Source organism: Rutidosis leptorrhynchoides, chromosome 2, assembly GCF_046630445.1.
Source record: "Rutidosis leptorrhynchoides isolate AG116_Rl617_1_P2 chromosome 2, CSIRO_AGI_Rlap_v1, whole genome shotgun sequence".
Lineage (NCBI taxonomy): Eukaryota > Viridiplantae > Streptophyta > Magnoliopsida > Asterales > Asteraceae > Rutidosis > Rutidosis leptorrhynchoides.
This window is the reverse complement of record NC_092334.1, coordinates 382,392,430-382,419,647: the sequence shown is the minus strand read 5'-3', so window position 1 is coordinate 382,419,647 and position 27,218 is coordinate 382,392,430. Positions and strand designations below refer to the sequence as shown.

The following is a 27,218-nucleotide window of genomic DNA, read 5'->3' as shown; positions in this document are numbered from 1 at the left end:
TTTTCGGGTCGTCACACAAGAGTTGAATAATACAACCAATCTTCAAGTTATATCAATTCTACACGTTCATTATTTATTTTTAACTACTTAGCAACAAAGTATTGCTATTTTAATCTATGACAACAAAGTTTTGCTATTTTAATCTTTAAGTGTAGAATTTATATTCTATTCTTGAACATTTACAGTGGTAACATAGCTCTCTTCTTAGGGGTTGTTTTATTCACGCTAAAGACATTTTAGACTATACATGGCATCTAGTTCAACTGCTCCAGCAATTTCAACATTTAATGGATTGTACTATCATATTTGGACAGTAAAGATGAAGACATATTTGAAGTCTTAAGGTTTATGGAAGGTTTTAGAGACTGATGAATATCCTTTAGCACTCAAAGCAAACCCAAACCCAATTGTTGCTCAACTAAGAAATTATGAAGAAAAGTTGCTGAAGAAAGACAAGACATTTACTTGTTTACATTCAGGACTTGAACCTCAAAAATGGACTTGGACACACCAAAAGCTGTGTAAGATAAAATCCAAGATACCTATGAAGGTTATGATATAGTAAAAGCTTTCGGATTATTGACTCTCATACGAGAGTTTGAATTGTTGAAAATGAACGACGATGAACTCATGAAAGATTATTCATTGCGAATAATGGGTGTTGTTAATCATATTATACTTCATGGTGATAGGATTTCGGACCAAAAAAGTGGTGGAGAAAATAATGATAAGTGTTTCTCAAAAGTTCGAAGCCAAAATTTCAGCAATAAAAGAATCATGTGCTGTTAGCATGCGTACGGTTTATGAACTAACCAGCAAGCTTCAAGCACAAGAAAAAAGGGTCTCTATGACATCTGAATAAAAGGCTAAATGTGATTTTCAAACTCTTTTCAAAAATAACAAGGCTGAGATTTTAATACAAAACTCATATAAAAGAGGAAATTACAAAGGAAATAAGAGTTGTAACACACGAAGCTCTTCTTCAACATTTACATTTACATTCTACATTTACGTTTTACTTTACCTTTTATGCGTGTACGTTGTACCTTTTATGTTTAATGTTTACAGTTTATGTTTCATGGTTTACGGTTTATGTTTTACGTTTTATTTTACGTTGTACTTTTACGTTTTAAGTTTTATTTTCTCGATTTGTGATTTACGTTTTACTTTTACATCTTACAATTCTGTTTTACAACATGCACTTTATGTTAAAGATTTACGTTTTACTTTTTTACATTTTACCTTTTAAGATATACTAAACACATGATAAGATATACTACGTATAATTCTAGGATTTCATATCCATTGAGATTTCAAATCCTCGAACCAAATCACATAATCAGCAACAAAAAATGTATATTGACAAGATAAGGTCTAGTAGGGTGTAGAAACTATTGCAGTTGAATTTCAAATCCTCAAACAAAACTCCACATAATCAAAATAAAAAATGTACATTGACACGATAGGGTATAGTAGGGTCTAGAAACTATTGCAGTAAAATTTTAAATTAGTGAATAATAGAAAATTCTCATACCAGACGTTACTTTATCAAAATATAAAAATGTACATTGATGGGATAGAGTCAGGGAGGTTACTATTGTAGTCAAATTCCGTACAAAAAAAAGGGATAATTATTTGAAAATGCATTGAACTTTCACCAAATTCCTATTGTATGCATCCAACTTTCAAATCTTCTATTATATGCATTCAACTATTAAATCTCTACTATTGTATGCATTGAATTACTTATAACTCAGGTTGTAGGTCAATATGTAGGCAAAATTACATGGTTGGTCCCCAATTTAACGTTCGTTAATTTTTTTTCGTTAAATTCCATTTGAAATTCATTAAAAAAAAAAATTAAAACCCCATTTTATCATCATACTTCATCTCCTCTTCATTTCTTTTTCTTCAATTAATGAAATTAAATCTTCGTTCTTTTCCTGCAACAACAGTTCGTTCGAGTATGAACATCAAATCTTCAATTGATGAAATTAATCATGAAAATCAATTCCTCAAGCCTCCGTAGTCAGCGATAAACACTTTTTGATGAGGATTCACAACTAAAACAGCAATAAAATTTGGAAATCAAAGAAGAACACTAGCAACTTCTGCATATGGACTTTGAAGATCAAGGTTGAATTTTAGAGATTCTCAGATAACATAACATGAATCAAAGTAGCTTGTAATCATCTTGTAAACACTCAAAACTAAATCATAGCATCTAAAACTCAACAATCTGATCGAATTAAATTGTTGACCGAAGAACAATAAACTTTGATTTCTAGATCTGAAACAACTTTGGAATTGTTATATGAATCTGATTGTTGAAGCAGGTGCGTTTTAGCTTTAGGAACTCAGATCATGATCTCAGATTGTTGATATAACTTCAAAATCAAAAACACCTAAATCTGTTAATGGTGATGAACGACGAAGATGAAGATGGACAATTTCTGAACCTGCTTCGTTATAGTGTTGAAGATGAATGATGATGAAGTAGAAATCTGATTTGGATATGTGATGTATGATTTTCGACGGATTTATGCCCGTAAACTCAGATCTGTTGGATTTATAAAAGTGAATTTGGGTGGAATTATATAAGTGTATACAAGTATGAATTATAATTTATAATGTGAGTTAAAGAATTTACAGATGAATTTATACTGAATAATGATGAATGGATGAAGATGGACGAAAGGTTAAAGAAATTAGAGTAATAAGTTACATGAAGGACCAATGAAATTAGGGTTTACAAAAATGAGAGACTAATAATGTAAATGTTTGGAAAGGTGACCTGGAAGGTTACCCGTTATAACAAGTTAAATGCATACAATAGTAGAGATTTAAAAGTTGAATGCATATAATAGGAGATTTAAAAGTTGGATGCATACAATAGAAATTTGGTTAAAGTTCGATGCATTTTCAAACAATTTTCCCAATAAAAATGTACATTGATGGGATAGAGTGAGGGAGGTTACTATTGCAGTCAAATTCTGTACCAAAAAAAAAAAAAAAAAAAAAAAAACTATTGCAGTCAAATTTCAAATTAGTTAATAAGGGGGGAAATGTTGTAATTTTAATTTAACTTCTTCCCAAAACCCTAGATTTTCCCGCTCGTTCGAATACCCAAAATCACTTTCAAAAATACATTCCAAAAATTCCCGGCTCCCCCCTTTTTAATACTCCGTATCCTGCAATTTTAAACGTCATTTGATTTGATTCATTTTCATCTACAACCCAAAAAAATGGCGAAAAAAAGAATCACTACAGATCATTCATCATCAACTGTTTCAGATTCAAATGACGCGTCAAAAAAATGTAAAACATCAGCTGCTACCGCTGCTGCTGACGTCACCACCGCCGCTGCTGCTGATGATGTTCGGTTCGTCGGAAAAGCGGTTCCAGCTGACCAGGCTAGAGAGAAATGGCCCGATCGTTATCAAACGAAGGTACACTTCTTGATGATTACATTTTTGTGTGCAAGTTTTCTAATTTAATTTAATTTAATTTAATTTAATTATTGTTTAATCAGATTATTACTATACTAATGTAATTTAACGTAATGCTGTGCTTTGTTTTATGTACAGAATAAAGTGAAGGTTATTGTGTTACCGGATGGGTGAGTTATACGTTTAATTATTATTTTTTACATAATGTTAAGAGGCAGTTCAATGGAAACTGTGTCTAACTTTTGTCAATATTGGAGTACTAAATTTAGCTTATCAGGGGGTGGTTTAGATTTGCATATTAGTTGTATATATATATTTTTTTTAAAATATGCATATAAGCTGTTATCAAGAATTTGTTTGACATTGATTATCTGCTGTGAGAATAAGTAAATCCCATACCCTACCGAAAACATTGCATCGAACTAAACACTAGCAAATGCTTAATACCATACACAACGAGCTTTTTTTTATCAAGCAAACAACATTTCAAAAAAAAAAAAAAAAAAAAAAAAAACCTTTTCCATAAAATGTTTAAATAGCCACTTCATCACTTCTAAAGCAGATAAGCTAACTTTTGATGGATTATGAGTTTATAAGTTCAAGCTTATGGTTCAAATAAGTTCCAAATATGCTCATAAGCTTGTTAAAACGAGTTTTGTCATAGTGAATATAAAATTATTAATTAGTTTATTCCAGTCACTAAGTTTTTCTATAATTATTACTCTACTATACTGTATGCTAATCAACCCGTCAGTAAAAGTTTTATAACTTTTAGGTCAAAAGTTTTGATCCCATTGTGAATTGACGGACATTGTATCTTTTTTCATTTCTAAATCATTGCAGTGAAACAAAGGAAATTGTCCAAGCTAAATGCCATTATACCAAGGCTGTTGTTGACGGTGTTGTTTTCGATCTTAACGATCATGCTTATGTCAAGGTTCTTCTTAACCTATATACTATGTATTTTACTTTTTCATATTGTAGTCTTTGCACAATGAGTTGTTTTATTTAAGAATGTAGTTCAATTGTGCAGATGCTTGACTAATATACATACTATTTTGCAAAATGCTTAATGCTTAATTGAACTAAGGGCGTGGTAGGCATACTGATTAGAACTTGGCCTCTCGAATATGATTAATGCTCTGAGAGGTTCCAACTTTGAATCGTCTTGGGATAGAAATTATACATAATAGAAATTATACATAATAGATTTTTACCAGTTTATAAAGACTTACATAGTTTATAAGCAATTGTTGATTTTTATTTAATATGAAACATTTAAAAGTTTCCCAAATTTATAAAAAGGTTCCATTATTTAACTAAAACTGACATTTTTGCTTGTTTCATTAAAGTTTAGAAACTCAGTAGTTTGTTAGAAATCATGTATATTTACATCAAAATGAAACTTACTAGTGCCGAATGCTGTAAGCTGTACTACACTTTATATATATTCAGTACATAGCTTAATTTTGGATGTCTGCCGGTCCCGTTTACTCAAGAATGGTCTGATGTATTGTTAAATGTTTCCTATAAGAAATCAATTTTTTTGTTCTTAAAAATGAATGTATTTGCCAATAATATTTGCATGTGTAAAAACTTGGAAAGAGACCAAGTAGTTGATAACTCTATGTACAAGGTTTACTATGTGGTCTAAAGGTTACAATCTATGGACTAAGAATTTTCATCATCCCAAAACTTACTGAACCATGTTGATTTTATTTTTAACAGATGGTTGCAAGTAGAAAACTTTATTAGCTTTATGTCAAACTTCATCTGATATTATTTTTATACTTGATACTTGATTTTGTCAGGCTGAGGAGGGGGAACTGGATTATATCGCTAAAATCATTGAGATGTTTGAAACCGTTGATAAAGATTTGTATATCTGCGCTCAGTGGTTTTTTAGAGCAGAAGATACTGTGAGATTATACTACTCAAGTGCTTTAATAACATCTTATTTTAAATTATATATTTAGTTACCATTATAAATATTTATTTCTAATTTCTAATTTCTACTTTTATTTTTTGTTTTTGGTATTTGGTATGTGCTAAGTTTTTGTTCTTAGACCAATTGTTGTTCTATCACTTTTTCAGGTTATTAAAACCCAAGCACACCTTATTGACAAAAGACGAGTGTTTATTTCGGAAATCAAAGATGATAATCCGTTGAATAGCATTGTGTCAAAAGTCAAAATTGTTCAACTTCCTCCAAATGTATGTATACTCCTTATTGTCATAACCTATCTGTTATTATATGGTTTGTATGCTTTTGTGTACACATAAATCACAACCTGTATGATATATATTATATATAATGCATCTGTTTGCCTTTCAATAGTGTTATATATTGCTCTTTAACAGGTTGACTTGGCTGAGAAAGAGAAGGCACTCTCTTCACATGATTATTACTACGATATGTTGTACTCAAAGCCAGTAACATTCACAACCTTACACCCAGGTTAATATTTTCATGTGGACAGTTGTGAATTCTTTTATATACATAGATAACACATAGACGAACATATTATATTATTTATTAATGAAAATGGCCAACTTTAATTTGCTTTAAGCTGCAGATAATTCTGTTATAGTGAGCGATGAGGCGTCTGTACTGTCAAGTGATGTCAGCTCTGATGGCATAGTAGAGGACAGCAACACAGTTGTAAAATCGACAACAAAACATGGAAGTGAGATGCGACTCTTAGATTTGTACTCAGGTTGTGGGGCAATGTCAACTGGACTTTGCTATGGCACTAATATGGGTGGCGTGAAACTTGTTACAGTAAGTTTGTTTTACGAGACTGATTTTATTTAGTTTTTGTTTTCTTGTTCATGTGTAGTTTTTAATAAGTTTATTTATATATGTTGATGATTCATATGATACAGAAATGGGCGATTGACATCAATCGGCATGCATGCGATAGTCTCAAGCTTAATCATACTGAAACTCAGGTCGGCATTGCATATACTTTTTGCTTGAACTATATAAAATATTCAGTGTAACAATGAAGGTTACAAAAACTGAATATTTATAGCACTATTAAATTTTAGTCTTTCAATAATCTATTGAAGGTGTTGTGACTTTTTTTAAAAGTTTCAATACAGACCTGTATGACTTGCTCCATTTTTAATAAAGGTTTGAAGTTTACCCATTTGTACTCTTGCAACCTTAGAATTAAAGAATTACCCGAATCAGCCAATTACTAAGTAAATGGTATGAAATTTATGCAGGTGAGAAATGAAGCCGCGGAAGACTTTCTACACCTGCTGAAGGAGTGGCACAAGCTTTGTGAATTCTTCGAATTGTTGGGTACAGAACGTGTAGAAGATCCACATGTTAAATCTGAGGAATCTGATTCTGAAAAGAAAGAAGACACAAATGATGATCCTAATGAAGAAGAAGAATTTGAAGTACAGGAATTGCTAGAAGTTTGTTACGGTGATCCAAACAAAACCAAAAAACGAGACATATATTTCAAGGTATGATTTTTTCTTTGATTGTTGTTGAGGTAAATTATAGCTTTGTGTATTATATGCATGTGTATGTGTATACACACAGATATACATGCATTCATATAGTATCAGGGAAGTAACTTTTATGTATCATTTTTCCTTTTTTTATAACAAGTTTTCATATTTTAAATATATAGGTGCGTTGGAAGGGATATGATTCTAGCTACGATACATGGGAGCCAAAAGATGGTTTGAGGTTAGTTAAATTATATTAAAAACCATGAAGTCTTTCTTTAGAAAACATGAATAGTTGTTTAGATGTCTTCTTTTGTAATAGCAATTGCATGGATTCTATAAAGAAATTTGTGACACGCGGATACCACGCAATGATATTACCTCTTCCCGTAAGATAACCTTTCTTTCCAATTTCTTTTTTTTCCTATTGTGTTCTCTTTACACGTTTCGTTTGTTTTTTTGATCATTTATCTATATCTGTATATGTTTATATTTACGTAGGGTGATGTTGACTTCATTTGTGGAGGTCCTCCGTGTCAAGGAATAAGTGGTCATAATCGCTTTAGAAACGATGTTAAACCTTTAGAAGATCCAAAGAATTACCAGCTTGTAGTCTACATGGATATCATTGATTTTATAAAACCAAAGTTTGTTTTAATGGAGAATGTAGTTGATCTTGTCAAATTTGCAAAAGGCATTTTGGGATATCATGCAGTTGGGCGTCTCGTTTCGATGAACTATCAAACACGCATGGGGATAATGGCAGCAGGATCTTATGGTGTTCCTCAATGCCGATTGAGAGTTTTTCTTTGGGGTGCTAATACAATGATGGTATGTATCCTTCAAATATTGAGTATATGGGTTGGTTGACCTGAAATTTGTTTGATCATTAAAAATTTCTATATCAATTAATTTGAACAAAAACCCAATGTTGTTACTTTAATAATATAGGTGTTCTAACTAAAGCAGTTTGTGTTTCTATTTGGTAAAACTTACTGATCTGTCCCGTTCGACACTTTGACCCACTTGAGATAATAATGACCCAACTTAACCCATTCTTAAGAAATGGGTCTAAATGGCATCTTAGTGTTCTCTCTATTACTAACATTTTACAATCCTACAGAATCTTCCACAGTTTCCTTTACCAACCCATGAGGTTATTGGGAAAGGTGTTGTCCCTCTTGAATTCAAGGTGTGTACATCAACTAATTAACTAAACTTATAATTATCTTTTTAAAAATGTATTCATATTTACAACGCAGTTCTTTTCTATTTAATGGTAGGAATGTATTGTTGGTTCTGAGAGCGATGGATGTTGTAAGTTAGAGAAGAGTGTCTTGCTTGGCGATGCTATTTCTGACTTGCCTGAGGTATGTTAAATACTTCTATACATGTTATTCACATAAAAAATAGTGAAAATAAGTTGGAATTTTAGATTTATGCAATGTCAATGATATTTGTATATTTAAATTATTAGGTTACAAACTCCACTAACAAAGATGAAATGGAGTATGGAGGTTCTCCACAGACAACATTTCAAAAATTCATCAGACTCAGAAAGAAAGGTGAATATAGTAAATATAATATATAATATATTTATTAATTGAAAAGCTATAATTTTGTTAAATATATCAAGTGCTTCATTTACAGCTATGGGCCTAGATGCATCCAAAAGAACTATGTTGTATGATCATAGGCCATTGAATCTAAATGAGGATGATTATGCTCGAGTTTGCCACGTTCCAAAGTTTAAGGTTCATTTCTCGATTATAAAATTATCATTCATTATAATATCCTACTGTATCTATTTTTTTAAACCAGATTTGAGAAACTTTTAGTCATATGCAACAATTTGTCTCCTATTTCTGCAAGAATATTTGTTTAATTTAGTGTATGCTTAAATAATCATCTAGTAATAAATAGTTTATTATCCACAAGAATATAATAATCAGTTTACTAATTTCTAGTCTGTTTAATCGCAACCGATAATATGATTTTGATTATCAAATATCATTTAATAACTTCTAAATACTTATCTAACAACGCTATAGTTTTATTTGATTTTATTAATTAATAATGATATTGTGGGCTAATTGTTCATCAATATGGATAAAACATGCAGGGAGCAAACTTCAGGGACTTTCCAGGGGTAAAAGTTGGTATGGGGAACAAAGTAGAATTGGACCCAACAGTTGAAAGAGTTAAGCTACCTTCAGGAAAAAATTTGGTACTCTTCAAAATCACTTCTTTGTATTCATCAACAAACTAAATTTAACATTTATGTTTCTCACGTTACATTAACTAATATACAGGTTCCCGATTATGCAATGTCCTTCGTTCGTGGAACTTCAAAAAAGTATGTTTCTTTTACATTAATGTATATATGTATATGCATATTTTTGAGCTTGTGCATATGGCAAAATAGGCGAGTTAGGCATGTTGGAGCAGTTGAAATGGGTTTAAGTTTAAAAACGTTAATGTCCATTTTCATCATGTTTACAAGTGCCCAATGGATTATTTAAATAGTCATGAGAAAAACAATATCATAAGAATTATAGACTGCTTTTCAACTCCTTTGACTTGCTGATTCTTTAGCTAAATTTTTTTGAAAGCTTACTTGTAACAAAGCGAGGCCCAAATTGACCCTTTTATATTTGTATATAAGTTGAGGTTGCCACCTTTCTCTTTTAGGCACACAATCTTGGTTTATTTGTTTACTTATAACATACCTGAAATACAGACCGTTTGGACGTTTGGGCATGGATGATATCATCACAACTGTAGTTGGTAGAGCTGAGCCTCACAATCAGGTTCACAATCTCTGTTCCATTGTGGCTACCAATTCAATAAAATAAAAAAATAAAAAATTAAACTCATGAATATGCCATTTTTTCCCTTGTTACAGGCGTTGATTCATCCTAACCAGAATAGAGTGCTTACCATTCGTGAAAATGCCCGTTTACAAGGGTTCCCTGATCACTACAGACTGTCGGGACCTGTTAAGGAGAGGTAATATCATTTAAAAATGACCGCTAATTCATACACTAGTCATGATCACCAGCCATAGATATTTCAAACGTGAATATTTCATACGTATGTATAGGGCATAGAATCTGAGTATAAAAAATATTAAAAATTTGACCTAAGTTTGACCAACTTTGAATTTAAACGTCTCAGATCGATTTTGACTCGACTTTTTTAGGTTTGACTCACTTATTCGACGTTTTTGGGCGAAAACGGGACGGGTTAGTCACCAAACTGACTAGTCGTCCGAGATGGATGTTGTTTACAACACTGACCTAAACTGGATAAACCTGCTGTTGACTATCATACTTTGCCTTTTTTTCATTCAAAAATTGATAATACTTTTTAAATTTTTTTAATTTTGTGTTTCAAACTTACCAAAGTTTATACTAACGTTATTAATTGCTGGGTCAGAGTTTTTCTTTAAAATAATGTCATAAGTTTGGTTTCAGGTACATGCAAATTGGAAATGCTGTATCATTTTCTGTATCAACTGCATTGGGTTATGCATTATCCAAGGCAATTCAAGGTGTTTCCACAAGTGAACCTATAAAACTCCCACTCAAGTTTCCAGATTCTCTTGGTCAAGTATCTTCATTGGAAGAATTCGAAAGCTAGTATTGGTTAAACCAATTCCGGTTCGTTTATTAGACATTATTGATTGAGATACTGTCATCAGGCAACTCAGACTTGTCTAAGCCTTATGTTATTGTCATTTAATCATTCTGGTTCATTTATTCGTACATTTGATTATTTGAGTATCGGATTTGTATTTTTTCGAGACCCTTCTGTATGAAATCAACGTTATGAGCTGGGTTAATGAAAGTTCATTTGTGCTGGCTGAACTAAGCTTTATGACTAAGTTAAACTTATGCTCGCTGTCCATCTTTTGTTGGCCAAGTTAAACTTCTATGGGCTGTCAAACTATTGCTGGCTAATTTAAATTTTGTTGGCTAAGTCATACTTCTGTTGACAGAACTTATCTACCGACTACATCTATTTTTCAAAGAGGTTTTTAGCTGGTCCTTGTTTGAGCTGGCTCAAAAGAAAAAAATGTACTTTCTTTTTCTCTTTCAATGCTCAGTAAATCTAATCAAACCTAACCCATATGGGTACAGGAAGCTAAACAACTCAACTCTCATCCCATCATTAACCAAATCTTCATTTAAAGTTCCCTTAGATGTTTGGAATCATTACCACTCGAATGCTGATTTATTTTCTTAGTTGGCTAGCCATTTTACACATCATAACTTCGTTCTTTCAAAAGCTTTCCAAAACAACCAAAAACCCAAACAAAAAGAACTTTGAATCAATTACTTGTCATTCTTGGGGACGCCAAAGTACATATTGGATAAAGTTCTTATTGTTGAACTGATTGTTGTAAGCCGACCTTGGTGTTTAACATGCCAATAGAAATGATTTCTAAGCTAGACATACCTAACGCCTTTGTTGGGAAATTAAGAGCATTGGAATATCCCTCTGAAGTAGAAGATAATTGCCGAATCAACATGAACCAATAAGTGTTCCATATCAAGTCGCAAGTTGCAAATGGGTGGCTTGCGACTCGGCTACACCAATCGACATCCACTCGCAAAATGCCACTCACAAACTGTCGCAAATCGTAAATTTGCATCTGCGATTTATGTTTATACGTATGTCCGGCTAGTTGTCACAAGTATAAGTACTGAGTAAATTTGCATCTGCGATTTATGTTTGCACTTGTATTGTTAGTTAAACTTGCATCAAATGTCCCTTGCAACTTGGTTAATGGATTACATATTTTAGTGGGAAAAAAAAACAGTTAGCTAGAGTGTTTCAAAATTTCAAAGCTGTCTATTCTACTCACAAGTGAAAGACATGTTGCATACTAGTATTTAAGAGCCCGTGCGTTGCACGGCGACTCTTAATCATAAAAACTTGAAACCTAAAATGTTATATCAGTTACATGTATTATAAAGACAGTATCACAAAAATTGTTGTGGATGAAATAAATATAATCTGCTTAAGTATTTTTATTTTACACAAAATACATAGTTTAAGGTCACCAAATCCGAGAGTAGCAAAACACAAAACACATGACCAATAGTAGCAAATTTATAAGTAAATACTACGAATGAATACAACTACAATGCAACACTCAATTGCTCATATTTTATGCAAGAAAGTGGCAAGTTTCATGTACTTTGTCATGGATATATTATAAACTAGGAAGTGGCCGTTGGGCCAGAAAATTTGCTACTAAACGAAGTTTGTTAAAAAAAAAAAAGTACTGTAGCGATTTTACTGTAGCGGTACTATTCATTGCTGCCGGCTGTTATATATATTGAAAATAAAACAACTACATGTGAGACCATAATAGCACAAATTGAAAGAAACATGAAAGTACCACACTGTGAGATAAGTAGTTCAGAAATTTACACAAAATGTAATGTCCGAGTAAAAATTGAATTTCAACATGCTTTAATATCTTTTCTATAGACGCACTTGTCAGATTTCCACCTCCTTTATCTCCTTCTCGTTCGACTGTGTTCACGGTTTCTTCAACTTTTGAGACCATTTATTTCTCGTATTTCAACGCCTCATCTTATCCTTCATGAACAACATTTTGTTGCTTCTCTTTTTCGATTTTTGCAGCCAGCTGGGCTATCTTTTAGAACGACGAAGTAAGAAAACGGAGTCTATAATATTTTAGAAGATTTCCAGGCTGCAAACAAAATAACAAAATCTTCTCAAAGTTTTATATTTAGACAGGATATATATATGAACAACACAACTTAAGACCTCTATGCAGCAAATTATGTCAAATTAACCCTGGACTACACTTAGCTACCCAAATACCTAACCCAATTGGAAGCATTCATTACAAAAGAGTCATCTCTTGAATCAAGGGCCCCCAATAATAGCACATGGGTAAAATAACTATTTTTGAAATGTGGAGCTGGACGTGTTGGTTGTTAATGGCAGTTGTGGTAGTATTCGGAAGTTATGCTTCTAGCCGAGATCCTTCGAGATCATAAGTTCAGCAGTTCAGCCACCAGGGCATTATGTGTATATTCATTTACTTATATTATACGATTAAAAGATCTCCTTACTAAAACCTTAAAACCACTTTTTACTTATAAACGTCAAAGTCATTACTCCATTATTTGAATTGAATACAAAACCACAACAAAAGATTGTGTTACAAAGAGTCAAATAGAACGGTTCTGTTAATTACTCATACAAGTTTTTGGTCAGTCCATTATTAAAAGTTCATTTCTCTGTTTTTCTAACAACACCATAAGTCTATAACTAACAAATAAATAATTAATAATGTATATTTGTGACTCCTTAATCAGGTAGCAGTTTGACGCATATACCAAATTCCCAACCTGAACATGACCTGAAAACTTCAATGCGTTAGTATCACCCAACAGTAACATGTTCATATTTTTCGGGTTCGGGTTATGTCGGGAGCACCCTTACTTTACGCAAACTTCCTGTTCTATCCCTAAAGTTTAGCATAAAGCTAAATCTCTTTTCTAATTGTGGGACTATGGGAAGAAAAACTAAAAAATGATATTTCACTTTCTCGATTCCCATGCTACACTAAGACAATCTATAAGAGTACACTACCTGAATGTTGCCTATTACTTAAGTTTCATAATCTTAATTACCGTGGGTCGCAAAACCAGTTCTCATACCATCTCAGTGTTATGCCGACAAATTAATAGGTAAATAACACATACTTGAAGATATACAGCAAGCAGAAAGAGCCTGCGACATGATCAGAAAATCTTGGACTCACTGATGCACTAATTGAGCAGCTTTGGGATGCAAGGATACAATATCTGTGAACCGAATTCAAAGGACGAATTTCAATCAACGGTTACACAAATGGTTCGTAATGATTAAAGAAGTAAAAAATAATAATATTAGAGTGCTTAATCCTACCGTTTGAAGATAAATGTATGCGTTGCAAATATGTACATGACGAGCCACCGTAGACAAAGACATCTATAGAGTTAACTTAGTAGTGACAAGCCCTCGTGGATTCAGTTAAAAGAACAACGGTTTGTACTGATACATAACATAGCTTTGAGCCCGTTCATAGCACTAAATTTTAATAATTAATTGTATCAAATAATTGTGTTATCTCGAATACAAACTTAACGATGACAATGGTATATTGTACAAAGACGAATACTTTTTCGCCTACTGCTGTTAAAAATTAGTTTCAGGTCAACTCAACCTGGCTTATATCGACAGACTAATACTGAGCAGTTTTAAAACGCCCAACTTCCCACGACGATATTTTAAAAGAAGAGGTAAGAGCATACTGTCATTCGAGTCTTGACTTATGTTTTAACCCGCCCAACTTCCCACAACGATTTTTTCTTTGAAGTGAATTGGGATTTTAAAGTCTCTAGATGTTCAAAACCTGGAGTTGGTATTTTTGAAGTGTTCAGATGTAATAAGAAGGTTAGAAATTACACTTTAACATAAAAACTCTAGGTAACTTCAAAGAAAAAAATCGATTGTAACATATGCCTGGTTCGGTGAAGAGAAAGCGTTTGGCAAAAAAGTGGGTTGTCCAGAAGTTGTTTACTTCAACTGCTGAACTACAACTAACCAGATTCCTTGACTATAACATGGCATTTGACAGATGTATAATATATAGAGGAAGGTACATTTGTATAGAAGATAAATCTGTGACACCTACAAAATATTAAACACATTATTCAGAAGGCACGGGATCGGATCCACAAAGATAAATCTGTGACACCTAAAAAATATTAACTGCTGCATTGTGAACTATAATGGAGAAAACTTACAATTAAGAGATGTTCCAACTCATAAGTGGAGAAAGGATTATACCGCTAACTTTGTTGTTCGAGAGGTCCCTTTGCCAATGAAATACCTGCACATATACACTAAATCAAGTTGTCTTCAAATGCTTTTCTAGTAGTGCTTTGGTGTCGCAAGCTAAGAACACACGTCCCTCACTGAAAGTAAGTTCTGAGTGCACCTTAATAGACGACAATTTACAAATTAAAACATGCTAATATTGTGGATCAATATAAATCAGGGGATAGTAAATTTCTATCAAAAATAACTAACAATATACACATGGATCCCAATTTTGAAATATAAAAATCTCTAATATTTGTTACTGTCTACTATTTTTCATTAAACTCAAACAAATCAAATGTCTTAGAAACAAAAAAAAATGTACTTTAACAAAATATATATTAAAAAAAGAAATAAATCTCTATTTTAATTAAGTTATGTTAAACTTATGAAGAATCACCGTTAACAGAGGCAATGAGTTCAATCAATATAATAAGTAACTTAACAATGTAGCAATTTTCAGGCGAACAGAGGCATTATCACATTATGATCTGTGAGAGTACAGACGAATTTATCAACATATAATCAAGGCATCACACGGCTATAAAATAGGTTGATTATTACAATTGAACTAAATGTCGTTTAACTGTAACTAACAATGAGTGATTTATACCGAAAAATCTTGAAGAAATGTTCTGAATCGGCCAACCTTTGCAATCAATGAGATGACTGGAAAATTTTCAAGAAAAGTCAATCAATTAGCGGGCTGTGTACTCGTGAATGACCTCATACACGCAAAATAATAACCTTTAAACAGAGTTCAAACAACGGGAAAAAAAAGTAGTGTACCTGGTAAATCCAGTTTATTAGAGAAAAGTTTCTTCCGAAATTTAACATTCCAGTCAAACAACTGAAGAAACCCTCCCTTCGAACTTTGCTTATCAACTTCCATTTAACATATATGGTCAACAAAAATCAGCCTGTCACAAAGCGACAATATATGGTCAACAAAAGAATACCAACATTGCAAAGTTCTAAATTATACGAAGTAATTAAATAGTAATGAATTAAATTAACATAAATCCTTACATTGTATACATCTTTAATCCAATACCCTTTATCAAAAGCATAAATTACTTAAAATATATATTCTCTGACCTGAATCTATTTCCTAACTAAGAGTTAAAATATGGGTATTGACACTACATTTTCACTCATTTTCACACTGCATTTACATTATTATAGCTTAGATCAGTTTATATAAAAGCAACAATAGACTGAATTTACAACCCACAAACACTACAAATATATTTCAAAACTTCTAATAGAATTCAAATAAAAAAAATTCCACAAAACACAGTTATGTTCAAAACTTATAAAATGTCTGCAGAACTAAAAATGAATCCCAACAGCAATCCTGCAAGAAACGAAATAAGATTGTTAACAAATATTATCGATCTGTATTTATTTTAATAAACTGAGATTACAGAGTGAAATTAAATGTAAAATAGAAATCCATCATTAACTTACTTATATATATAAATAACTGATATTTAAAACGTAAATATATTACATATTTGGTTGGACAACCCAAACCCACTTGAATACAAACATTTTGAAATGTTGAAAATAAAATAAATAAAAACAAACCTGAGGAACCCTAATTGAACCCTAAATTGCTGCAAATCCTAAATCGAACTATAAATCGCTGAAAACCCTAATCGTCCCATATAATATTCAGAACCAAGGGTATTACTTTTCTGTTAACGCCGTCGTCTTCCTCAACATTCCAGTCACCGGAGATTAATCCGTCGCTTTCGATGAATCTGACATTAATATATAAAATTCGTATGGTTATGTCGATAAAAACGTTACGGATTAATTACTGATAGTGGCATCACGTAATACACCTTGATTAAGCCATAATCGAAAAGCTATGGAGGTTTGAGGAATTTTGAAGAGAGATAGAGAGATAGACGGTTTTTGAAGAGAGATAAAGTGAGGCACGGTTTAAGAATTAGTTTAGCTAACGTGTAGCTAAGGTGTGATTATATTTAATTAATTGTAATTAGCCACTAAATTACATGTGGCAGTAAGGATTCAGAATAATTGTCAGACTGACAAGTCAGACTTAACTTGACGCTTTGTAAAAGGTAGAGATGCTACACATGGTTTTTCAATTTGCATTAAATCCCACATTTGTCATGTTCACATATACATACATACCCTTTTAAATCTTCAACCTAAGCGAAAAACAGTACTAACAGCAGGTTTATTCTCCATCCCTTTATCATTAATCATATCTCTTACTGCAGCTACATCTTCCCACCTTGCAGCAGATGCACATATATTAGACAAAGCAACATAATCTTCAATACTCTCATATCCTACAAGATTCTTATCTCGTTTCGACATAAGAATCTTTCCCACTTTCTCGCCCATCGCAATATCATTATGAACTCTACAAGCATGTAACAAACTCCTCCACAAAACCTCATCACTTTCAACTTTTTCACTAATAATAAACTCATACGCGTCATCTAAGTGCCCAGCTCTCCCTAAAAGGTCAACAATACAACCATAATGATACGAAAGAGGTACAATACAAAACTTCGTTTTCATTTCATGAAACAGAAAGAGTCCTTCTTTAACAAGACCTGCTTGGGAACAAGCGAATAACAAGCTCGTAAACGTCACTGAATTGGGTACAATACCGGATTCTGTCATCTCATTCAAAAGCTTTAAAGCTTGTTTTCCTTTCCCATGAACAGCCAACCCCGAAACCATAGCTGTCCAAGTCATCACATTTTTACATCTCATTCTCGTAAACATGTTTAAAGCTGCATCCAAACACCCACATTTCGCATACATGTCAACAAGTCCAGTGCCTAAATAAACATCATTCTCAGCATCACGCATTGTTTTTATGATATACCCATGAATACCAACACCCGTTTCAAGATAACCGAGTCGTGAAACTGCTGACAGAGCACAAACCAAGGTGGTATCATTAACCATAACTCCACAATCACCAACCAACATGTCTAGAAACAACAACAACCCATCTTTGGCATGTTCTTTCCGCGAACAATACCCTGCAATCAACGAATTCCAAGTCGCAACACTTCTCTCAGGCATTTCATCGAACACCTTGTTCGCAAACTCAAAGGCATTACTGTTAACGTAAAAATGAACCAAAGTAGTTTGCAACATGATGTTCGTCAAAACACCATGTTTAATTACTCTGCAGTGTATCTGAAACCCTTCCCACAATGTTTTCGCACGTCGAGCACAAGCTCCAAGTACATAAATGTAAGTGAAATCATCGAAATTTAAAGCGGATTTTGATACCCAATTGGAAAAAGCAAGAATTGAATCGGTGGGGGGAGCACATCTGATGAAAACGTTCAAGATGTAGGGATTACGTACGTTATTGTGACCGTAAAATTGGGAGATTATGAGACGGGCGTAATTGGTAGCACTTGAAGTTGTTGATGATGATGATGATGATGATGATGATGATGATGATGCACAGTAACCATTAATCAATTGTGCAATAATGGTGGGTGATTGTTTGAGATCGTTGGAAATGAGTTGAGAATGAATTTGTGTAATTTGTTTTACTGATAATGATTTGTAATATTGATTTAAGAGGGAAATGCATCCAAGTCTGGGAAGAGTATGCATCAGTAACAGCTTACAACGTGTCTGTCACCAAGTCTATATAATACGGAGTATAAAATTACGGATAAATGATACTAGGGGTGCATGGTACGGAAGAACCGAAAAATCCCGAAGACCGAACTGAACCGGACCGGAACCAAATGGAACTGAAGATTTTTGGTACGGTCCACGGTCCAATGTTTTGACAAATTTCAGTTTTCGATTCGGGATGTACCAAACCCGAAATTTCAGGAAATTTATCATACCGAAATTCTTACAATATTATAATGGTTGCAGTTTAGGAAAAGATAACGTATATCATAATGAAAAGATAAAACACTAAGTAAATGCCTGTAGTTTATATAATTATACGAATATGATTTCCATATTTAAGTAATTAACTAACATTATTATAGGTAAACATCATGGGGGCGATTAACGGAAAAATTATTTGTATAAAAACGAGTGGTAGAAAACGGCGTTTCATTGTGATTTTGTTATATCATATCATGTTGTAACAATACAACAAAAGGATACTATGGGCAAGGTTGTAAAATTCGCTATTCAAGGATTAATCGGTCGGAACTTTGAAAGGATTAATCGGCAATTCGGGAATTAATTGGAGATTTATCGGATTAAACTGTATACATTTAAATATTAAATTTAAAAAATTATACGTGTAACTATAGAAAAAACTCATAAATATAAAGATAAATTTTAACATAATTGTCTAAAATTGTTAATTTCGCTTCAAAACTATAAAATTCTATTTTAAATTTATGTTAAAATGTTAACTATTTTTTACTTTGACTGACTTTGATTACCAAATTCGATTTTGATCCATCAATTGACGTTGACCGTTGAATTAAACGGATTTTTGGAAATCGGAACGGATTGCTCCTAAAAATGATTAATCGGGGTTAATCGGCGAGTAATCGGGTTTTTTACAACACTGATTATGGGTAGTGTGTATTACAACAACACAACAAAAGGATGAAGTGGGTCAAACAAATTTATCTTAAAAATCAGTAGGACGGTTCTTTCCATAGAACCGAACCGAAACTCATGGAACCGAACTGAAATTATTTGGTACGGTCCTCGGACCGACTTTTTGCTATAAAATGGGACCCGGGACGAAACCGAACCGAATTAGTTTGGGACGGAACCGTACCATGTACAGCCCTAAATGATACTCCCTCCTCCATCTTGATATTGATATTATTAGTACCTCCGTCCCACCACAAGTGTTCACATTTCTATTTTGGGATGTCCCATTTTGTAAAGACCCGTCCTAATCCATCCGGACGAAGTCCATATCGATTATAAACGATTCACAACAGTTGATTACATCGCGAGGTACTTGACCACTATATGATACATTTTACAAACATTGCATTCGTTTTTGAAAAAATAATCTTTCATTACATCGAAAGTTAACCGCAGGCATACTATTTCATAATATATCCAACTATAATTGACTTAATAATAATCTTGATGAACTCAACGACTCGAATGCAACGTCTTTTGAAATATGCCATGAATGACTCAAAGTAATATTTCTAGAATGAGCAAATGCACATCGGAAGATTTCTTTCGTACCTGAGAATAAACATGCTTTAAAGTGTCAACCAAAAGGTTGGTGAGTTCATTAGTTTAACATAAATAATCATTTTCATCATTTTAATAGACCACAAGATTTTCATTTTTCAGTTCTCATAAATATACGTCCCATGCATAGAGACAAAAATATCATTCATATGAATTGAACACCTGGTAACCGACATTCACAATATGCATATAAGAATATCCCCATCATTCCGGGATCCTCCTTCGGACATGATATAAATTTCGAAGTACTAAAGCATCCGGTACTTTGGATGGGGCTTGTTGGGCCCGATAGATCTATCTTTAGGATTCGCGTCAATTAGGGTGTCTGTTCCCTAATTCTTAGATTACCAGACTTAATAAAAAGGGGCATATTCGATTTCGATAATTCAACCATAGAATGTAGTTTTGATTACTTGTGTCTATTTCGTAAAACAGTTATAAAAGCAGCGCATGTATTCTCAGTCCCAAAATATATATTGCAAAGGCATTTAAAAAGGGAGCAAATGAAACTCACCATACTGTATTTTGTAGTAAAAATACATATGACGACATTTAACAAGTGTAGGGTTGGCCTCAGATTCAAGAACCTATATCATTTATATATATATATATATATATATATATATATATATATATATATATATATATATATATATATATATATATATATATATATATATATATATATATATATATATATATATATATATATATATTAACACATATAATCGTAATCGAACAAATTTATATATATTATTATTAATTGTTATTTTAGTAAATTATACGTTTCATTAATAATTTAATTAACTAAATTTATCTTATATGCTTTAGATAAATAATTAGTATTTACTATAAAAGTATTAATATAGTTATGTTATATGTATGAAATAAATTTTTATATAACTAAAATTTATTTGGTAAAATAATAATGAAAAAATTGTATCCTTGTATAATAATAATAATAATAATAATAATAATAATAATAATAATAATAATAATAATAATAATAATAATAATAATAATAATAATAATAATGATAAAAATAATAATAATAATGATAATACTAATAATGATACTAATGATAATAATAATAATATTACTAAAAAAAATAATGATACTTAATCATAATTCTTATATTATTTTCATAACATTAACATCTTTTTAATCTTATACTTAATCTTAATCTTAACATTTTATTAATATAACATTAACATAATAATAATTACTTAATTAATAATGATAATAATAGTGATAATCATAAAAGTAATACTACCTTAAAAGGAGGTTATAAGCTCTCAAAAAAAATTATGTCCCTGACCAGGCTCGAACCCGCGACCTCTCGCTCAACGAACACACAAACACGCCTTAAACCAATGGACTGCATCTTCACTTTTGGAATTAAATCCCACGCTTAATATATTATCATGTGGATATAGGAAGCCCAAATCAACAACCCATATTGTAAATCCATCTACAATCTTTCTGGCCCAACAACTTGTAATCCATTAACAATTAAAAGGCCCAAGAGAATATGATCCATACATCAATTTAAAGAGGGTTCAGTTTATAAAAAAAATGAAACGAGATAGGGTTTGAGTGGGGGCAGTCATCGAAGATCCCCATACGGTATCATCATCATTCTCGCAACATAAAATCATATTTGATTTAATGTTACCGACAGTTTTAACGGACTATTATATCGTGCACCGCTGTTCACTCAGTGGCGAATAAAAAGTCTTCAGAAAAACTCCATATTTTTATAATAATTATCTTTATTTATTTCAGTAATTATGGTATAAAATTCGATCATTAATTTATTAAATAAAAATTACATCAACTGTCCCTCTCAATTCTGGGTAAAATATAAAAAAAAATTGAAATTTATTAATTAGCTCCTAAATATATTTTTAGTAAGCCTAAAATTTATAGAACTCATTTTCGAATCACCGTTTATTTTAAAATTACATAAGTTCCTTTTTAACTCATTTACTATTCATTCAATAACAATTGAGCGTTACCATCGTTTACAAAATAAATTCGAACTCACAAAATATATATTTAATATACTTTATTTATGTACATAGATATGTTTTAAATATTAATTATCATAATATCATATTTTTATTTTATTTTATATACTTAGCTTTAATAACCACAACATATAGTACTTCAAATATTATTTCGAATTATTATTTATATATATACCTACACATATATCTATTTACAATTAATTGTTCGTGAATCCTTGGGAATGGTCAAAGGGTAATAGCATATATATAAAATCAGTTCAAAGTTTTTAGACTCAACATTAAAGATTTTGCTTATCGTGTCGAAATCATATAAAATTCAAGTTTAAATTTGGTCGGAAATTCCCGGGTCATCACAGTACCTACCCGTTAAAGAAATTTCGTCCCGAAATTTGAGTGAGGTCGTCATGGCTAACAATAAATATGTTTTCCTGACGAATATGAGTTGATAAATAGAGTTTTATCATTATTGAATAATACAGATAAAATAATTCGATTATTCAAAGAGCACGAATGAAGCTATCACAAAAGAGTGAAATGAATAAATGAAGTTTCATTTTAACTTTTTACGTTGCCTTGGTTGAATTCCGGAATTCAAGGGATTTAAAAAAAAAATCTTGGAAATCTATAAGATCTGATTCTTCGGCGAATAAGGAAATTAAGATCTCTCTAATTAAATACGGTAATCTGCTTCGATTACTCTGTGTGATATTTCCATTATAAATTAAACTCTTCCGTTCAATTATTTTCACCATTCCTATACTTTCCTTCTTGTTTCATACATTCAAAAGATTCTGAAAATGCTTAATCCAGTTCTGATCCTTGTCCTCATCCTTACTATCACAACAATCATTCTCCTTTTCCAACTTCCACCAGAGAAATTTGCTTTCTTCTAATTCGCCCTTGGGATTATAATGTTTTTAATTCTCCCGTGTCTTTATGTTGCAATAAACATTGATATACACGATTTGTAATTTATGTGTTATTATCGGGCTTTATATTCTCCCTTATATTTCAAAGCTCTATGCTTTTGTTTTCTCTTCTCGACTTCAAGTCAAGCGAATAATGGTCCAGAATTTGTAGATATAGAGTTTCGAATGATTATAATGTTCTAAGCAGGAAGGATCGTGATAGTACGATTTGATTTTCAAATTTATCAACATCACGGAAGTTAGAACCATCAATAATACATTTTCTTAATTTGTTCAGGAGTTAAGTAGAATGAAGGAGTTATGTAACATGGCACATGATGACGTTATGATCTGTGAATCATCACGTCCCATTAGAAACTCAGCATGACTTATTGTAATATAATCACTTTGATCAAGTGTCATTATATTATACTAACTCATGCATCAGTTCCCAACATTACTTCAATAACATTCATATTTTAAGCTCGAAAGTTTACAGAATATAGAAACTAACAGTTTCTATATGATGTAACACTGATAGCACGGAGAGATTAATGATTTCAGATAAGAATAGTTATGAAAATATCTTCAGAAATATGGAGAATATTTATAATGAAAGATACGATGATATCTTGGAATTTCTAATATCGAATCGAAGAATGGTGAAGAAAATTAGTCCGCAAGAGTTTGGAGTCAGAAGCAAGGTATTCGCTAAAAATTTCATCAGAAACAGAATTATCAGGATTCTTAATGTACAAGTTTAGTCCTTGTGATTTGTTCAGAGACTCCTTCGTAGTTTGCTCAATCGGTTTTTCAGTTCCAACTTTTCTGAGCTTTTCCAACATACTATTCTTTATCATCAAACTTCTGACGATTAAGGTCATTTACGGTTGTCTACAGTTTTTACTGCTTCATTCAGCTTTTCAAAATTCAGATCATTAATTCGCAGACTGGGTGCTTTTCAGAATTTCAGAGTGGAAGATCATAATTCTAAGAGATAAAGGTTATATGTATACATATAACTGTTGATGTAGAAACGTTGCGAGATTCGAAATACTGATTGCAGATTTCTGGTAATTGGTATGGCAATTCTTGTTACAAAATGCGGATGAGTGTATGATAGGGTATTTGATAAGGCTAAAAAGGAACATATATTTCATAGCAAAATCCCCCAAGAAAGACAAGATTTTAGTTGCAATTGTTCCATTTTCAAGTGATATTCGTTTATATTAAATAAGTGCGAAGACAAAAGGCGAAAACGACGAATTAAAGACACAAAGGTCCAAAAAGCTCAAATATACAAGATACAAATAAAAAGGTTCAAATTATTGATGAAGAACGTCTAAAAATGACAAGAGTACAAGTTGCGGAACGCAAAGTACACGATATAAAATAGTACGAAAGGACGTCCGAAAATCCGGAACCGGGACCCGAGCCAAGAAGAAACGCCCGACGCAATGGACCAAAAATATCTAGTCTACTATGCACATAAATATAATATAATATATAAATAATTATTAAAATTATTTATATTTTATATATATTTAATAAATATGTCGACGAACAAGAAGACAAAAGATATGTGAGCTGTCCAGCGTGGCCATGCGAGTCGCATGGCAAATAGGCATAAACCCATGCGAGTCGCATGGCAGTAAAAATCTGGCCAAATGCCTATAAAAAGGCAGTTTATGCACGAACTCAAACACATCTTTTTCTTTTCCTTCTCTGTAAACATATAACATAAATAAATAATTATAATTTTAATTATAATTTTAATAATTATGATTTAGTTTAGTATTGTAACAAATGATTTACGGGTTTTAAGTCAAGACTCTGCCCGTGTAATACTACGATATTAATACCCACTGTAAGTTATGTCTTTCCTTTTTAATTTAATGTCTCGTAGCTAAGTTATTATTATGCTTATTTAAAACGAAGTAATCATGATGTTGGGCTAATTACTAAAATTGGGTAATTGGGCTTTGTACCATAATTAAGGTTTGGGCAAAAGACCGACACTTGTGGAAATTGGACTATTGACTATTAATAGATGGGGGGTATTGTCTAATTGAGTGACAACTCATTGGAGTCTGTCGAACCTATCTTCAAATTAATTATCCTAATAATTAATAATGATTATGGTTGTCCTATTTAGTGACGTTCATATGGAATCTATTATAATCATTTAATTAATTATTCGGGTTGGGTAATTGATTATTCAAACTGATCAAGTGGGTAAATTAATATTCATATCTAATCAAAACAGGGGTAGATTACATACAGTGATAACTGGTGTAATTGTTGACAGAAGTGATAACTGCGTCACAGTTTAAATCCTTAATTAGTTGGAATATTTGACTTCGGGTATAAGGGTAATTTGACGAGGACACTCGCACTTTATATTTATGACCGATGGACTATTATGGACAAAAACCAGATAGACGTATCAAATAAACCAGGACAAAGGACAATTAACCCATGGTAATAAATTAAAATCAACACGTCAAACATCATGATTACGGAAGTTTAAATAAGCATAATTCTTTTATTATATTTCTCATCGTATCTTTATTTACTGTCATTTTATTACTCGCAATTTTATTTACTGTCATTTTATTTATTGTCATTATTTTACGCACTTTAATTATCGTCATTTATCTTTGCGCTTAAAATATAGAATCGACAAACCGGTCATTAAACGGTAAAACCCCCCTTTTATAATAATATTACTACTTATATATATATATATTTATATAAATATAGTTTTATAAAAATATAGTACGTAATCACTAGCTCCCTGTGGAACGAACCGGACTTACTAAAAACTACACTACTCTACGATTAGGTACACTGCCTATAGTGTTGTAGCAAGGTTTAGGTATATCCCATCCGTAAATTAATAAAACTTGTGTCATATTTTGTAGTATTTCCTAGTAAAAATAATACTATTTCGTACCCTCACGCTACATCATCAAGTTTTTGGCGCCGCTGCCGGGGAGCGCTAAAACGCTATATTTTTTAATATAATAATATTGAAATAGAATATAATAATATAATAATATTGAAATAGAATATAATAATATAATAATATTTTAGAATATATTTTGAATCGTTTTAAAAAGTCGTATTTATTAAATACTTCAGGGGTATATTATGTAACTTGTAATTAATAATTTCTATCATGTCACTTTCATGTGAATAGTAAATTAATTAATTTCTTTTCATTTACTATTCATGAATAGTAAATGAATTAAAAAAAAAAGTTTTGAAAAAAAAATAATAATTATAAAAAAAGTATTAATTTGTAAAAAAAAATTCGTTTTTTTTAAAAAAAAAAAAAAAAATTGTAAAAAAAACGTTTTTTTTTTAAGAAAAAAAAATTCGTTTAAAAAAAAAAAAAAAAAAAATTTTAAAAAAAAAATTTTTAAATTTTTTTTTTTTTTTTTTTAAAATATAATAAATTATAATTTTTTTTTAAGTTTTATTACCTTTATATTTTTAGACTATAGTTACAATTTTTAGTATTAAGTTTAGTTTTGCCATAGTTATTTTTATTTCTAGAATTTTTAGGCTTTGCCGTAAAATCCCTTAAGTGCTTATTCCTTAGACTAAGATTTAGGTGCTTTAGAATTTTGCGACGCCGTTTTTCGCGCTACTTTCTTATTTTTATTTTTCGACGCCTATTTTTCGACCTTTTATTTTTCGACATTTTTCGACGCGCAATCTATTTCTTTCTTATTTCTCGCCATTCTAGTTTTTAGGACTTAGAATTTTTTCTACTTCTTCTCTAAATTTCTTAAAATTACGAAAATTTATTTTAAGTGGTTAAATTAATAGACATCAAAATTTTCTGGTTCGTAGTAATAGTTGGATTTGTACGTGGACCGGGTTATTGGAGCCAAACAGTCCTCAATTATATTGAGACCAAACGAATCCTGCCCCTCTGCTGCATCTTTTGGCTATTCGAAACGTGGGCAAAATCAGAAAAGTCTATTAATTGGATAACTTATTATAATTTTTCTTTCCTTTTTAAAACTAATAGGATATTCAGTGAATGCACCGAGCAAGACGTTCGCCGCCGGTCATACGTTCACCACCTGTAACTCGATCAAGACATCTAGCAAATATTGTCGCCGTTGATTTTTCTTTAGAATCGTCATCTAGTCGAACAAGAACTCCAACTCAAATTTCCGATAATCCATCTTTTGAACCCGACTTCACAATTAAGAACCCGGAGC

The 27,218-nt window shown here is 31.6% G+C and overlaps 2 protein-coding genes across 2 annotated transcripts; one reads left to right on the top strand and one right to left on the bottom strand.

Moving 5' to 3' along the window:
- The first annotated feature begins 4,366 nt into the window (after window positions 1-4,366).
- On the top strand, window positions 4,367-10,750 carry LOC139892113 (DNA (cytosine-5)-methyltransferase CMT3-like). The gene is made up of 19 exons (XM_071875150.1): window positions 4,367-4,386; window positions 5,261-5,368; window positions 5,544-5,663; window positions 5,811-5,907; window positions 6,026-6,231; window positions 6,336-6,401; window positions 6,681-6,929; window positions 7,100-7,158; window positions 7,240-7,306; window positions 7,419-7,748; window positions 8,041-8,109; window positions 8,201-8,287; window positions 8,395-8,482; window positions 8,568-8,671; window positions 9,040-9,144; window positions 9,230-9,273; window positions 9,658-9,727; window positions 9,823-9,926; window positions 10,394-10,750. Exons 2-19 carry the CDS (start codon window positions 5,303-5,305, stop codon window positions 10,557-10,559), a joined length of 2,097 nt encoding a protein of 698 aa, XP_071731251.1. The 5' UTR covers window positions 4,367-4,386; window positions 5,261-5,302; the 3' UTR covers window positions 10,560-10,750.
- Window positions 10,751-14,525: 3,775 nt separating this feature from the next.
- LOC139892112 (pentatricopeptide repeat-containing protein At3g18970-like) lies at window positions 14,526-18,476 on the bottom strand. Its single transcript, XM_071875149.1, has 6 exons — window positions 16,998-18,476; window positions 16,422-16,597; window positions 15,621-16,188; window positions 15,445-15,500; window positions 14,756-14,841; window positions 14,526-14,639 (listed from the first exon to the last, which is right to left on the bottom strand). The coding sequence occupies exon 1, from the start codon at window positions 18,456-18,458 to the stop codon at window positions 17,010-17,012; it is 1,449 nt and encodes a 482-aa protein (XP_071731250.1). The 5' UTR covers window positions 18,459-18,476; the 3' UTR covers window positions 14,526-14,639; window positions 14,756-14,841; window positions 15,445-15,500; window positions 15,621-16,188; window positions 16,422-16,597; window positions 16,998-17,009.
- Window positions 18,477-27,218: the final 8,742 nt, after the last annotated feature.